Source organism: Amia ocellicauda, chromosome 3 (genome assembly GCF_036373705.1).
Source record: "Amia ocellicauda isolate fAmiCal2 chromosome 3, fAmiCal2.hap1, whole genome shotgun sequence".
Lineage (NCBI taxonomy): Eukaryota > Metazoa > Chordata > Actinopteri > Amiiformes > Amiidae > Amia > Amia ocellicauda.
Window position 1 is genome coordinate 9,835,119 of NC_089852.1, and position 16,294 is coordinate 9,851,412.

At 38.1% G+C, this 16,294-nt stretch overlaps 1 protein-coding gene across 2 annotated transcripts in view; it reads left to right on the top strand.

The window, feature by feature from the left end:
• The window catches only part of cntn4 (contactin 4), a 160,836-nt gene that overhangs the window by 82,268 nt on the left and 62,274 nt on the right, over positions 1 to 16,294 (top strand). For both annotated transcript variants that reach the window (XM_066698080.1, XM_066698079.1), the window contains exon 6: positions 13,432 to 13,635. In XM_066698080.1, the coding sequence (XP_066554177.1) occupies positions 13,432 to 13,635 (204 nt within the window). The remainder of the gene's footprint in view (positions 1 to 13,431; positions 13,636 to 16,294) is intronic.

Sequence of the window (16,294 nt, forward strand, 5' to 3'; positions counted from 1 at the left end):
AGAATCAAAACACACCCCACCCCCGCCGATACCAAATGGCCCATCCTTAACTCCACAATATCACTCTCTATATAATATATACGTTTGCTTATATCTTAACTTACTGTGTAGCTTATTTATGGTCTATGCAACTGTTTTTAAGGATTTATACACACGTTTTCTTGTTTTTTGGCTTTGTTTTAGGATTATACTCACGTTTAATGACGCTCTGGTCACTCCACAGACCGCCTCTGTCGTCTGCTGCAAGTGGTACATTCGATTACAATTTGACATGTGCGAGTAGCGATTGTTTCCAGTACATTTCTATATAAAATACTACCGGAGTAAGGTCGTGTGTCCACCAAAGCGTTTTTTCCTGAGGTCGGCGTATTTTTTCAATTGTTTGCAATGGGAGTGCCGCGTTTTTAAAATGCCGGCAGCATGACGCGGCGCTGAGCCGAGAGTTGAAAAATGTTCAATTTTGGGTAAAACGCAGCGCTCGTCACTGTCACTTTTTACCCAGCCGTCCAATCACAGTGGATGAGGGGCGGGACGAACACCACACCGCCTGTCCGTCCTCCCTCTCTACGCACTTCAGCCTTCCCTCTACCTTATGCCGACATTGTACAGTCAGTATTTGTTAGCAACATAAACTATCTGCGACATTAGGTACTTCAACACATGACTTCCGCGGATATTCCGTATCAAAGCACTGAAACAGCGCTGCGCCTCCAAAGCGCTGTCAAGCTGTTGCAGCCGGGCGCTTTCAGCTGCGGAAAACGCTTTGTGGACACACGGCCTAAGGCTCTACAACAGACACCAAAAGCGACCGCTAGCACACCGGAAGTAGCATATCGAGGACAAAGTCAACTATGTTTTATGTCAAACATCCCTGAAAAATTCATAGATGTCAATCGTAACAGCTCTAAAACGTAATATAATGGATGCGTTCACAACACTTTTCTGCCGACTAAATTGCAGACCGGAGTCTACCGTGACATCACGGTCTGCGCAGATGAAGCGTGGACAGCTTTGGCATTGGAACTACAGTCTAGAGCAGAACAAACATGGAGTCGGTGCTGAGAGAAGTCAGTCCTATTCAGAGAAGAAGTGAATGCTAGCATGAAATTCATAAGATCCTTCATGACATGACTCAAGGGCAATTCACACCCCCTGACTAGGTGGCGCCGGCACACGGAGTGAGGTCTGTCTCTGATTGAATTACACGTCTTTGTCACAAAGCGCTCATTTATTGTTTTGCAGTACCACTTGAGAAGCTGCGCGGCTGTGCAGACTTTTAAGCCTGTGGATGCGTGATCTGGTGACGTCTTTTCTGGCTGAGTTCATGCAGACGGCTAACTAACAGATTCTGCACAGACTCATCAAAGTATGCGTGTCGTGAACGCAGCCATTATGCACTAGCCACACGGACTGGTTGTAGAGAATCTGTACTGGCCCACAGCGATCTGCACTAGCTAGCGTGCTAGCGTTAAGATCGACCCCTGCTAATGATATTTGTTCTCAAGTCTTTCTTTTCATTTGAAGAATTACATAACAGCTAACTGACTACTTTCTGCATCACCTGATTGTCCTTTATTGGGTTGTCATTTTAATGGTAGGAAATGTTTTGATGAAATTGAGATTTGTGCAAACCAGCGATATATATGCAAAGTTGCATGCTCACCAACTGCAGAAAAGAGAGGACATGTAATTGTGTTTACCACGTGAGTGGTTTTGTTTTTTAATAGTGCTGTATTTAAACTCCTAGATTTGATCATACTATCTACATACAACTTTGATGTGCAGTATAATTTGCATGAGTCTTTGTCATTCATTAACAATTATTTTATGGAATATTTTATTGTATAAGCAGTAATCATACCACGTACTCGTTGCAGCTCGTTGTCACATTCTGTTACGCAGAAAATTGCTATGTAATTTTGATATAATAGTTAACTCCTTATATAATGAATATTTATCCGAGTCCTCCAGCAATTTGTTATAGTGAACTGTAATTCAATACAGATGAGAACTCAAAAAGCTGAATACCACTGAGTGATCCGTTTTGCTAAGGCAAATTAAAATAGTAGGCCACCTCATCTGATTTTGAAATAGTAATGCATCTAAACTCTCCCCCAAACCCCCTTCGAAGGTATTCCAGAAGCAAACAGAAATTGCCCATGTGGATTTCCTGGGTTCTTTCATGTATTGGTTCTTATGCTCAAAGCAATATTTCTATTAAAGTATAATGAGTTGTGTCTGATTGGACTAAATCAGCTTTTCTCAAATCATGGATTGAAAACAGTTTAAGGATCAGTGGTAGTCAAAGGATTGTATGATGGGATTTAGAATAAGATACAAACCATTTTATCATATTGTCTTCAGCTGCCCAACACAAATTAAAAACAGATTTTCCCAGTGTTTTTCTTTACCACTCATCTTAAGCATGCAAGCAGAGACAGTTTATACCAACTTGAACACTGTCCTTCTCATTCCCACTTCCGTTTAAACTTTTTATGTGGGTGTGCATTCATTTAAACCTTATTAATCATCCGTGTAGTTTGAAAATGTAGTACATATTAATGAGGTTTCAAACGTCTGGAGAATTGCATGATAAAATGTTGCAGTTTATCTTGCAATATAAAATTCTAATAAAATTAAATGTGTATTAAATGTTATTGTGTACTCTGTGTAGCAATGTGGGTATATACAGATCAGTTCCTTTAAAAAATAAGTAAGATGTCTGTTTGCTTTAAAAAGATGGCTTTATAAATGGTATTAACCACCCTTGATATCTATCTTCCATAAATTATACATATCGCCTTTGAAATATTCATATTATTAATTTTATATCGCACTTTCTTTAACAATCACCCCCCTTATTGTTGAAGTGTGTTGTAGCACTCAATGGATTGTTTATAGGTATTTAAAAGACTTGCACCATCCTTTTATTCATCAGTTTAAATTTCAAGATGAGTGATTACAGATGATTTTTTGTACTTGATCTGTTATTAGATCAAGGGGGATTAGGGACGTGCCTGTAGGGCAGTACATTTGTGCTTTCAAAATATTTGCTCACTTTGACAGATTCTGTCAGGTTGTCCACTTTAATATGCCACTGTTTTCATAACAGTGATAGGTGCCGTATGAGAAATGTATGTATAGAATTCTCATGTATTAAAGCCACTCATCTTTCTGATAGAGATAAGGGAGTAAAGTATAGCCCTTGGTGAAGGAATAATAAAATAAGTGAAAAACCCCAAAAAAGAAGATCTCCTGGAGGTTCTGGGATGTACAAACGTCCCTTGTCCTCCAGTAAATCACCCAGGAATCTGTCAAACTGAACTGAGGACATCGTTCAAGAAAAACAATGAGTGCTAACAGCTTCCTCATATAGCATTAAGGAATTTATTCTGTGACTGAAAAATAACAGATTTGTAGCCTCTGGATAGTACCTTGTAGTTGTGCTCCTGAAATATTTTCAAATTAATTTTGTGCCAATAAATTAATACATTAATAAAGAAAAAATTAAACCCATAACTATCTGTGTTCTTGCTTTCTGCATTTTACATTAAATGCCGGTACATCAGATGTTTGAAGACATTTAGAAGAAATCTGGGGGTAGACTAATTAGGGATTTCTCATTATGATGTGATACTCAGTTGTCAATAAGCTTTAATCATTAAGTTATATCTTCTGGCAGAAAGCATCTCAAGAATGTTCCCCATGTCAACCTTGGAGCACTATCATTTTTAATTGCGCTCTGTTTAGCTTCAACTTTTAATTAGATGGAAAATGTCGCATTTACACAGTGAAATGAAGGAATGTGTTATGTAAATAGTGCAGTGCCAGGGTTCACACAATGTGAAACAACAACCTCCATGCAGATTTTATGAAGTGTGGTTTCAGAGCTGAGGTCTGTTCGTCATTGTTGTTTGCGTTGACATGTAATCTCTTGTTTCGTACTTGATAATTCCTTAGTTCTATTAAATATCTTAAATTAAATCGACTATTGTCCATATCAATCTAAGAGGGTCAATAACAAAATCACAGACAGAGTGCTCTGAATTCAAGCAATTTTTATGTAGTACTATTTTATCCTTTCTTTGATGCTGTGTGAAGATGGTCCACCTTGAAAGGTGCTATATTAAAAAAAATATTTATTGACTAAATCCATACATGAATTCATGGCATCGTCTCCATTGCAATGATATATTAAAAATACAACATCCAATACATTAAAAAACAAACTGTTCTTTTTTATTGTGTTTTTGTTGTTGTTGTTGTTTTATTGTTTCTCTTCTACAGCCACTTCAGATTTTAGATGCATTTGGACTTGAGATGCTGTCACTTCCACTCACTTTCAAAGGATGTTGCATTAATGGCTTGCCTCTGCTCCCTGTCTCTGGTCTTTGTATTACTCAACTATTGCGTTTAATTTTGAGAATGTAACGTGGCTGTCTTTCATACTCCTAATGGAAGAGAGCCTTTTAGCTGTATTCATGATTAAAATGCTCTTGTTCTTCACTACAACTAGAATGAAAGAAAGAAAAAGAAAGTAAGAAAGCAAAGAAGAAACAAAGAAAAATAAATGTGTATACGTACTAAATGACATTGACCTTAGGCTTTGGAATATAAGAAGTTTCATACATCCAAGCATATAAAGCAACAAAGGGAGAGGCATCATTTGGTATCTTACACATTCAATTAAGGCAATAATAAAATAAAAAAATAAACATTCATGCTTCGTGTCTTCAGACTAAAGTATGCTGAAGATGCGTGGTCTAGAGTCAGAGATTAAGTAAGATCTTACTGTGTCACCTTACATGAGATCGGATGTAATGTATGTGCCGGCACTCAGTCAAGGATATTAACAACAGGAGCGATCTGTAAACATCTAAACTGTAATGCCCTATGAATAGTTTTGTAAGGGATGTTTTATTTGAACAAAAGTATAAGGTTTCAGCCGCAGCCTGCCTGTATGTGCACTCATTACCCACTCGCTGACACATTAAACTGTTCAACACGCATCAAGGCCCACTGCTGCAAATACTGATTATTAAGGATTATAAATTGTGTTTATTAGCATCAGAGAGAAATTTATTGGTGGTGTTATATTTTATTGTGAGAGTCACACAAGGCAGAAATTGATGAAACCTATTATGGGATAAATGATCTTGCCTCCACTGAATGAAAAGCGGCTTGATTTTTTAATATGCTGCTCGTTGTCTGCTTCCTATGTCCCTTTGGGCTTTAAAGTAGTCTCAAATGGAAATAATGTGAGGATTATATTTTTTTCTTTTTTTTTTCTTTTTTTACATCTGATTAATCTTTTACACCACCTACAAGGGACTGAATGAAAGTTATTTTCTCTTCTTTTCATTTGTTTTATTTTCTTAAGAGAACTTTGTGTAGAGCCCTGCCACCAGCAATCCATCACTCTATATCTCATACCTTCATCTAGTCTGAGTATATTATTGATCTCCCCGAAGGAGCACAGCATGTAATGGTACATACTTCCCCTACCTATGATTATTAAAATCTGTACAAGTTAGTGTGTAGCCTCTTTGTTCTGAGCTGTTATCATTCTTTGCACACTTTGTATTATCCTTTGTTGGAACAGAACAATTAAGAACGTTCATCATTGTCATCATATAATTTACAGGTATTACTGGTCTCAGAAGACAGTGACATTGATAATGTGAGATGCACGTAGCAACAAAAAAAACTCTTGAATATATTATCCAGCCCTCTCTGTAAAGCAAAACACATTTTGCCAGTTGCAAAATGTGTTTCATTATTTACAACCATCATCAGTCATTCAATTTGTCAAATTAAATACATATATATATATAGGGATTATATAGGGGATATATATCAGTGGCTTCTCCTCCTGCAGTTTAGGGAACGTCAGCAGCTCCTGCCTCTAAGCCTCAGGGAGCTGTAGCGCCCTCTCCCTCTCTAGCTGGTGGTGTTTCATTGGCTTCTCTCCCGCAAGCTCTGAGGATATCAGCGGCTCCTCCTTTTCTGACATGGTCACTGGTGTCTCCCTCTCTGGCTTGCGAAACGCCTTGCACTGAAATGCCATGTGCGTGTTTGTTCTGGCCAGGTACCCCTAAAGCAGTGCCCCCCCCCCCCCTGTTTTTTTCCTTCTTTTTTGTTGTTTTTGTTTTTCATTCCCTAGCCCTCACAGCCTTACCCGCATTCTCCACCATGTGTGACACCGTGTGGTGTTGGATACGGCGTCTGGGGCTCTAAAGGCTGGGCTCAAGAAACAGTAGGCAGGGGTGCAGTGCAAAAGTTACAGTGCTTTGTACACTAAATCAAAAGACATATAGAAAACAAAAATAAAACCCTAGTTTTTCTCACGCTCAAACTACTCAGAAAACAGGTCCCTCTCTACACATATACAGTGAGGGAAAAAAGTATTTGATCCCCTGCTGATTTTGTACGTTTGCCCACTGACAAAGATCAGTCTATAATTTTAATGGTAGGTGTATTTTAACAGTGAGAGACAGAATAACAACAAAAAAATCCAGAAAAACGCATTTCAAAAAAGTTATAAATTTATTTGCATGTTAATGAGTGAAATAAGTATTTGACCCCTTCGACTTAGTACTTGGTGGCAAAACCCTTGTTGGCAATCACAGAGGTCAGACGTTTCTTGTAGTTGGCCACCAGGTTTGCACACATCTCAGGAGGGATTTTGTCCCACTCCTCTTTGCAGATCCTCTCCAAGTCATTAAGGGTTCGAGGCTGACGTTTGGCAACTCGAACCTTCAGCTCCCTTCACAGATTTTCTATGGGATTAAGGTCTGGAGAATGGCTAGGCCACTCAAAGACCTTAATGTGTTTCTTCTTGAGCCACTCCTTTGTTGCCTTGGCTGTGTGTTTTGGGTCATTGTCATGCTGGTATACCCATCAACGACCCATTTTCAATGCCCTGGCTGAGGGAAGGAGGTTCTCACCCAAGATTTGACGGTACATGGCCCCATCCATCGTCCCTTTGATGTGGTGCAGTTGTCCTGTCCCCTTAGCAGAAAAACACTCCCAAAGCATAATGTTTACACCTCCATGTTTGACGGTGGGGATGGTGTTCTTGGGGTCATAGGCAGCATTCCTCCTCCTCCAAACACGGCGAGTTGAGTTGATGCCAAAGAGCTCGATTTTGGTCTCATCTGACCACAACACTTTCACCCAGTTCTCCTCTGAATCATTCAGATGTTCATTGGCAAACTTCAGATGGGCCTGTACATGTGCTTTCTTGAGCAGGGGGCCCTTGCGGGCACTGCAGGATTTCAGTCCTTCACGGCGTAGTGTGTTACCAATTGTTTTCTTGGTGACTATGGTCCCAGCTGCCTTGAGATCATTAACAAGATCCTCCCATGTAGTTCTGGGCTGATTCCTCACCGTTCTCATGATCATTGAAACTCCACGAGGTGAGATCTTGCATGGAGCCCCAGACCGAGGGAGACTGACAGTTATTTTGTGTTTCTTCCATTTGCGAATAATCGCACCAACTGTTGTCACCTTCTCACCAAGCTGCTTGACGATGGTCTTGTAGCCCATTCCAGCCATGTGTAGGTCTACAATCTTGTCCCTGACATCCTTGGACAGCTCTTTGGTCTTGGCCATGATGGAGAGTTTGGAATCTGATAGATTGATTGCTTCTGTGGACAGGTGTCTTTTATACAGGTAATCTCGGCTCGATACCTGTATAAAAGACACCTGGGAGCCAGAAATCTTGCTGATTGATAGGGGATCAAAAACCTATTTCCCTCATTAACATGCAAATCAAATTATAACTTTTTTGAAATGCATTTTTCTAGATTTTTTTGTTGTTATTCTGTCTCTCACTGTTAAAATACACCTACCATTAAAATTATAGACTGATCATTTTTTTGTCAGTGGGCAAACGTACAAAATCAGCAGGGGATCAAATACCACAACAATCCACAATCCGTAATCCAAATTTAAAAAAATGTTATTCAAACGCTCTTCTCTTTGTCTCTTAGTCTGTCTCCCTGCCTGACGCTTCCATTTTTATCAAGGTGGGAGCCATTCACAGCCACCACCAGGGTCCAAAGAGACGTGCATGGTAGTTTGGGACGGTCTCTTACTGGGCCGCCCTGCACGGCATTGAAATATGTATACCGTATTTTTTCTAATAGATGAGCATGTTTTGTAAACATGATATCGTCGTACACAAGCAGTGAACTCAAATGTGGTGCCATTGATAGATTTTCCAGTATAACAAGGTCAAGGATGAATACGATTAATTTTTAAAACGAAACACAAACCAAACCCATAGCCGCTGCTCCTCCCATCAGAGGGACGGACTTCACAGCAGCCTGGTTTTGCAAAAAACAGCTCTGGGATGCGTCGGGCATGGCATGGCACGACACGGATGCTTAAGCCAGTGGAACCGAGGCATAAGTGTGCCTCTTATCTGAATACATTATCAGCCATCCTAAAAATGAGAAAATGAGTTGTGGATGCCCAATAATTCATGTCTTGCTTTTGGGGCGTATTCTTCTGTCTAATTAAATAATTGTACAGATCTGTGATAAAAATATATGGCATTTGAATATGGTTCATTGTTAAAAGTGCAAACATTTACATTTCAATTGGTTTTGCACTTAGATGCAAGCTCTGGAGGCATTGTTGTCCTACAGAGGTAGGGAATTCAATACATTATGAACCATTACCCAGGATAAAGGCACATTTTAATTATTGTCTTTAACACAAAATATAAATATTTTTGCACAGAACAGCTTAGTTGTTGAGTCTGATCCTTATAAGTCTTCTGAAATAATTATGAATTATGCCTTTGAGGGGCAGTGTGAAGTAGCTTATATAACATTTTCAAAGCAATTTACCTAGCAGATAATGGATATTTTCATTTAATTGAAAGTGACAGAAAACTGAAAATCTATTTGACATGATGAAAATATTTTTTCTGTAATATGTACTCTCCCTCTCTTTCTCATATATATATATATATATGTGTGTGTCTGTGTGTATGAGGATTTTGTGTTTGTTCCAATCCCTATAGAGTTTAGAATAAATGCATGGTAACTATCTTCAAACCTGAATGAAAAAGGTTTGAAATCACTCATAATATACAAGGTCTTATAAACTGAGCAAGATAATTCACCAGTTATTCCCAGTTCTGACCTATCATCTTTTAAACATGTTTCCACAAACAGGTACAAATTGCTTGTGGGACAGGGATATAGTAAGCTCCAGTGCAATCTGTTCTAGTGTCAGATATGACAAAAATCCATCTTTTTTTTTAACCCAGTTTTATATAGTGATAGGGCAGCTATTTCATTAAAGAGTAAGGCAGAGCAGTAGCTTTTCTGCTTATTCTGGAAAATTACACAGTCGCTTCTACTTTCATCACCGGTTTTACATTTTCACAAATCATGTATGGTATGCTTGTTGGTTTCTTTTTTTTTTTTTTTGTCTTCTTACAACTGTTTTGCAACCCTTGCAGTTTAGGTTTGAAGCACATTATATTATGTCAGTTTCAGAAAGTCTGCATTTCTTTCAGTGGCCAAAACTCATCTTCTCAAAGTAAAAATTCCTTTTAGCTGTATGTGTCCTGTGCAACAGCCAAAGTAAAACAAACAAATGGAAATTAGGCTTCAAGGCATTCAAGATGGAAAACAGGAGACACTTCTTCACACAGAGAGTTGTCACAACCTGGAACAAACTCCCCAGCGATATGGTTGAAGCTGAACATTTGGGAACATTCAGAAATAGACTGGTTAGGATCCTTGGATCACTTAGTTATTAATGGACACCAAACGAGCACGATGGGTCTAATGGCCTCTCTTTTGTAAACTGTTTTATGTTGATATGTTCTAAAAGAAATGTACACATTATATAGATATCTTTCTAAGAACCCCCTTGCTATTTCTAGAGTTGAGAAAATGTTCAAGCTAACAATAAACATGTTTAGCTAAATCAGTGCATGTAGGAAGTGCCCTGTTTTATGCAGTTTTAACAATGACTGCTTTGGAAAAGAAAAACAAAAATGTCTGCCTGTTTCTAATTTTGATGATTTCAGCTGTAAATAACTTTTTACCCTCTTATGCAATTAGCATAGCTGTAAATGTGTGAGACTGTTCACACTAATGAAAAATTCATGCCCCATAAATACAGCCATCTGTGTATTTTGTACTTTGTTGTTTTTATTTGTTGCCACTGGCTCCGGGAAGCAGAATTCGGAGTAGATGGTCAGTAAGATGCTCTTTGCTTCAATGCTCTTATCCCTTCCCCAAGCTGAAAACTTAATTTTGACCAGTGCATGACCAAGTTTGAGCCATGCTGTTTTCACTTTCCTACTTTTTTGATCAGATGGCCAAGTTCCTGGCGGTAATGGATTTATGTAGCAAAGCTTGGAACTGATTTCATACTGATTTGTATTCCTTCCACATTTAAGTTAGGTCTTTATTTGTTGCATCCCAGCAAACCTCAACAATAAATAACTGAATTTAAATACAGAAGTAAATAAAATAACTAAACATTATGTATGTCACAGGTACAGAAGAATATAGATGCACATACACTTTAAAGGCAGCTATTCTTAGTTATTTTGAGTAAGCATTCCAGTCTTTCCAGACCAATACATTGATATATGTGGTGATGGCCCCTTTCAGGTCTAGTGAAGGGGGAAATCTCAGCTATGTACTTCTGTATGTATTCTTTACCACATCTGCAAATTGGGCAGTCATAAAAAATCACAGTCTGAACTCACTGGCAATGCAGTTCCCTTGTCTGTTTGAAAGCAGTTGAGAATCAACCACAAATTAAGTTGTGCAGGAACAGGAATATAACAAACAGCATTTTATATTCTGTATTGTGACTGTATTTATAAAAACTTTTCCTGAGTCTTTACAAACTCAAATTATTGTGCACATACATCTGTCAATCCAGAAAAAAGAAACAATTCAGAAACACTACATCTGTCAGACCTGAGAAAGGCATACACACATTAATACCTACATAAATGCACAATGTCCTCCAAGTCTTTGTTTAGTTTTACCAATTAATTAGACTGTTTAACCCATTCACCAAAACTAGTTATTCTCTAAAACTTAAAAAAAGGCCTTAATACGCATCTTTCAGTGTGGTATTTCCAGTCACCTCTTTTAACAAACTAAACTCTCCCAGTTTCCTAAGCTGCTTTTCAGTCACTGGATTTGCCCAATACTAATGATCCGGACCCCCTGCCGTCTCAGCCAATGCTGATATTGCAATAACGCTGGGCCCTAGCATGTGTCAGCCAGGGTAGGAAGTACTGTGATGATAATCTTATTTAAGATTCTTGTGGGGGGTATCAGCACAGCACAGAGAACGAAACAGGGGCATAGGATTGAATGAAAAAAAGTTAAGAATATTGCCATGCTGGGAAAATATGTTTTCCTCTGTAATCAAAATAATTGGATACCCAGCAGTACAAGAAACTACAAATAATAGCCTGTTTGAAACATGTACTCCAGAGAGTCCTAGCTAAAAACACAACTAACTATATCTGGATTGCAGCTATTTATAGTGATATATAATTGCAATTCAACAGATTTGTAAAGTCCATAAAACGTACTGTAAGTTAACTGAAGAAAAGAACCCAGTGCTGTAGACTTGCATTATTTACGTGGATCAACCTCTGATTAGCATGCAACACATACATAGTTTTCTATTTCTTATGAAATAATGTTATTTGGGAAACCATTTAGTTGAACAAATATCTTTCATTAAACACGTGTATTGTCATACAAGATGGGCCATATTTTCGACCATACAAAACCAAAATGTAATGTTGGAAGTTTCCTCGGTCTCAGAAACTCATGACTTTAACGGAAGTAAACCAAAAAGACATATTTTATGTTCTCAGTTCATTTTGGCCTGAGGAACTGAAAAGTGAAGGGCATATGAGACAGAGCAATGTTTGAACTAACAACAAACAAAACAAATTGCCTATCCTAAAGGTCAATATTTAAAAGTCGGGGGTTTTGGTGGAAAGATTTTTGACATAATATTATGTCAGTCAGGTATTGTTGGCATTTATATTTGGGATAAAGACCAGCTGCCAGCCTAATAACATCTGCTGGTCTTTGGGACTTTATTCTTAATATGTTGCAAAGCATTTCATTTTTTTTGTAATACACTTGACAGATGGCTTCCTATAAAGCTTTGTACTATTTCAGGAATGTATTATCCCATTTGTTACCTAGGGCATCTCAGAATCTTTACGCCGTAGTTAATGTTTTGAAAATCCCTATCATTTAAGAGTCAGATATCCCTGTATTATGTTCCTCACTCAAGTGTGCAAGAGCAGGGGGCGTTTGTTGCATAATCTTGTTGCGTCTTGATACATTTTCTTGCCTTAATGGGATTGGCACGTCATTAAAGATCACTGAGCTGTTGTTACATTTCATCATGTATCTGTGTGTTGTAAATGTGACACGTAAATTTTTGTATTGATACCCACTGAAAATGTCAAAGTCGTCTGAGATTTGTTTGAGAATCCATATTAAGAAAAAATAAATCATAATCCATTTGAACACTGATTGCCAATATACTGAAATATATCTCAGTGTATTGGTGCAGAAGTTTATATATGAAGGCTTTATAAATGTGTTATAATTTTAAATTAATTTTGCCTTTTTTGTGTGTGAATCGCTTTGGCAACCAGAGTGATCAAAATGATGGTAATCTGTGCCTTGACAAAGCTTTTGCTTAAGCACACTGTGACCAAAACATGGAAGATCACAATGGCATGATGTTGTATTGAAAGACAAAAATCTAACTCTAGGCTGTAAGGGGGATAACAGTAGCAATTAAGGCGAAATCTGAACTTTTATAACAATTGCAATTTAATTTGATTTAAAACTGGTACTAACAAACATACATACATCAGTCAACCAACTATCCAGATTCTTTGTCTCTGAATTTACATTTGAAAGGCAGTTATTCCTGTTAATTCCTTGGTAATTTTCACCTCAGTAGGTGGTCTTCTCCTTAACATCTGTGATGATTTTAACAACCTGAAAGAGTCTGGCTGGGGAAAAAATAAAACTATTTGAAATGGTTACCATTTTTGTATTAAACTCGCATGATTTAGTATACTTCTAATTTCTTGGCAGTGTGTCATGTTATGCTTTGTGATTAATTTAAAATTATAATTCTTAGAAAAACTAAATAGCATTTGTTTGCATAAACTATTTAAAAAGAATGTATAATATAGCTATACATAATTACAGAATATGTATACACAGTATAAATAAAATATTTAGTTATACAGTAAAATACAACACATTTTAAAATGTTTATAAACACATTTTAAATACAGATTTCTATATTACTGTCTTTAATTTGTATTTTGCCTGGTTTTGCTATTTGTTTTTTGCAAAAAACTGTTGTATCTTCTTTTCTCATTGGTAGAGCTGAAATATTCCTGGATTTTCAACGAATACCCATCATTTGTGCAGCAAGACACCCGTCGCTTTGTATCACAGGAGACTGGAAACTTATACATTGCCAAAGTGGAGTCCTCTGACGTGGGCAATTATACCTGTGTGGTGACAAACTCGGTCACAAACAGCAAAGTACAAGGTCCCCCTACTCCTCTTGTACTACGGACTGATGGTGAGTCTCTTAAATTATATGATTTACACACACACACACACACACACACACACACACACACACACATAAACATATATATATATATATATATATAGATATATGTGTGTGTGAGTTTGCATGTTCTCCCCGTGTCCGCGTGGCTTTCCTCTGGGCACTCCGGTTTCCTCCCACCGTCCAAAGACATGCAGGTTAGGTTAATTTCCAAGCTAAATTGCCCTGTATGTATGTGTATATGTGTGTGTGTTGCCCAGCGATGGCCTGGTATCCCGTCCTGGGTGTATTCCTGCCATGCACCCTATGCTTGCAACCCTCATATACCCTATATATATATATATATATATATATATATACACTCACCTAAAGGATTATTAGGAACACCTGTTCAATTGCTCATTAATGCAATTATCTAACCAACCAATCACATGGCAGTTGCTTCAATGCATTTAGGGGTGTGGTCCTGGTCAAGACAATCTCCTGAACTCCAAACTGAATGTCTGAATGGGAAAGAAAGGTGATTTAAGCAATTTTGAGCGTGGCATGGTTGTTGGTGCCAGACGGGCCGGTCTGAGTATTTCACAATCTGCTCAGTTACTGGGATTTTCACGCACAACCATTTCTAGGGTTTACAAAGAATGGTGTGAAAAGGGAAAAACATCCAGTATGCGGCAGTCCTGTGGGCGAAAATGCCTTGTTGATGCTAGAGGTCAGAGGAGAATGGGCCGACTGATTCAAGCTGATAGAAGAGCAACTTTGACTGAAATAACCACTCGTTACAACCGAGGTATGCAGCAAAGCATTTGTGAAGCCACAACACGTACAACCTTGAGGCGGATGGGCTACAACAGCAGAAGACCCCACCGGGTACCACTCATCTCCACTACAAATAGGAAAAAGAGGCTACAATTTGCACAAGCTCACCAAAATTGGACAGTTGAAGACTGGAAAAATGTTGCCTGGTCTGATGAGTCTCGATTTCTGTTGAGACATTCAGATGGTAGAGTCAGAATTTGGCGTAAACAGAATGAGACCATGGATCCATCATGCCTTGTTACCACTGTGCAGGCTGGTGGTGGTGGTGTAATGGTGTGGGGGATGTTTTCTTGGCACACTTTAGGCCCCTTAGTGCCAATTGGGCATCGTTTAAATGCCACGGCCTACCTGAGCATTGTTTCTGACCATGTCCATCCCTTTATGACCACCATGTACCCATCCTCTGATGGCTACTTCCAGCAGGATAATGCACCATGTCACAAAGGTCGAATCATTTCAAATTGGTTTCTTGAACATGACAATGAGTTCACTGTACTAAACTGGCCCCCACAGTCACCAGATCTCAACCCAATAGAGCATTTTTGGGATGTGGTGGAACGGGAGCTTCGTGCCCTGGATATGCATCCCACAAATCTCCATCAACTGCAAGATGCTATCCTATCAATATGGGCCAACATTTCTAAAGAATGCTTTCAGCACCTTGTTGAATCAATGCCACATAGAATTAAGGCAGTTCTGAAGGCGAAAGGGGGTCAAACACAGTATTAGTATGGTGTTCCTAATAATCCTTTAGGTGAGTGTATATATATATATATATATATATATATATATATATATATATATATATATATAAAACTCTGAAAATAATTACATTATCCTACCCGTATAATTTATAATCATTAAAAAAACTATATTCAATGATGATACTGCTCTTTAAAACCCCAACAAGGAGTGTTTATAAGTTGTATTGTCATAAAATACATAATTATTAAAAGATATGAGAAAATGAAAAGATGGCTCTCAGTTAATGTAAGGAATATTACAAGGTGGGGAAGTCTAATAATCCTTACATATCCACACAGCTGTGTCTCTGAAGAAATTCTGATTTTAAAATGTACAAAAGTTGCAACTGTTGGAATTAAGTTTACTAAAGAAGGTCAGCCAACACAACAAAAACAGTAGACCGGCTAGACCGCTGTTGATGAATACAAATGGCATACAAAGGTTAATAAGCTGATGTTTCTGTACTGAGATAACCTAGTTACATGTGTTGCGGTGCTTCTGGGCTGGCCTAATCAATACCCTTTAAATATAAAGGTCACCTGTCTAAGAATGATCTAATTGTTAGTTGGTCTTCTGTCTCTTGCAAGGTTTACTGATATAAATTAGGCTTAACAATGAGATAATTTAATTGAACACTGAGTGGGTCAGAAACAATCTGGATGTTGCCGATATCTTGGCACCAGGGTATCTATTTGTCATATTCATGATACATAACCTACTTCAATCTTTTAAGTACCAGCACTATAATAATGTGAGAAACATTTGCAGATGTATTATGACAAGTTAAATACCTATATGTGTATGTGTGTGCGTGTGTGTGTGTGTGTGTGTGTGTGTGTGTGTGTGTGTGCATGTACTGTATTTACAATCTGTATGAATCAGAATAATATTGACGTGATCTTTTGACAATCTGATGTTGACAGCAATATCAAGTACATTTACTTGCTTATACCTTCCTGCTACATAAAAAGCAAGTATCTCTTAATGAGAGCTACCTGGAAGGCACAATCAGATAGACCTCTGCTAGCTTCACATGTCAGGAGATGCTAATGTGCCCATTCTCCCCAATCTTCAAAACTGCTGATATGAATTTGGCTTCCTTGTC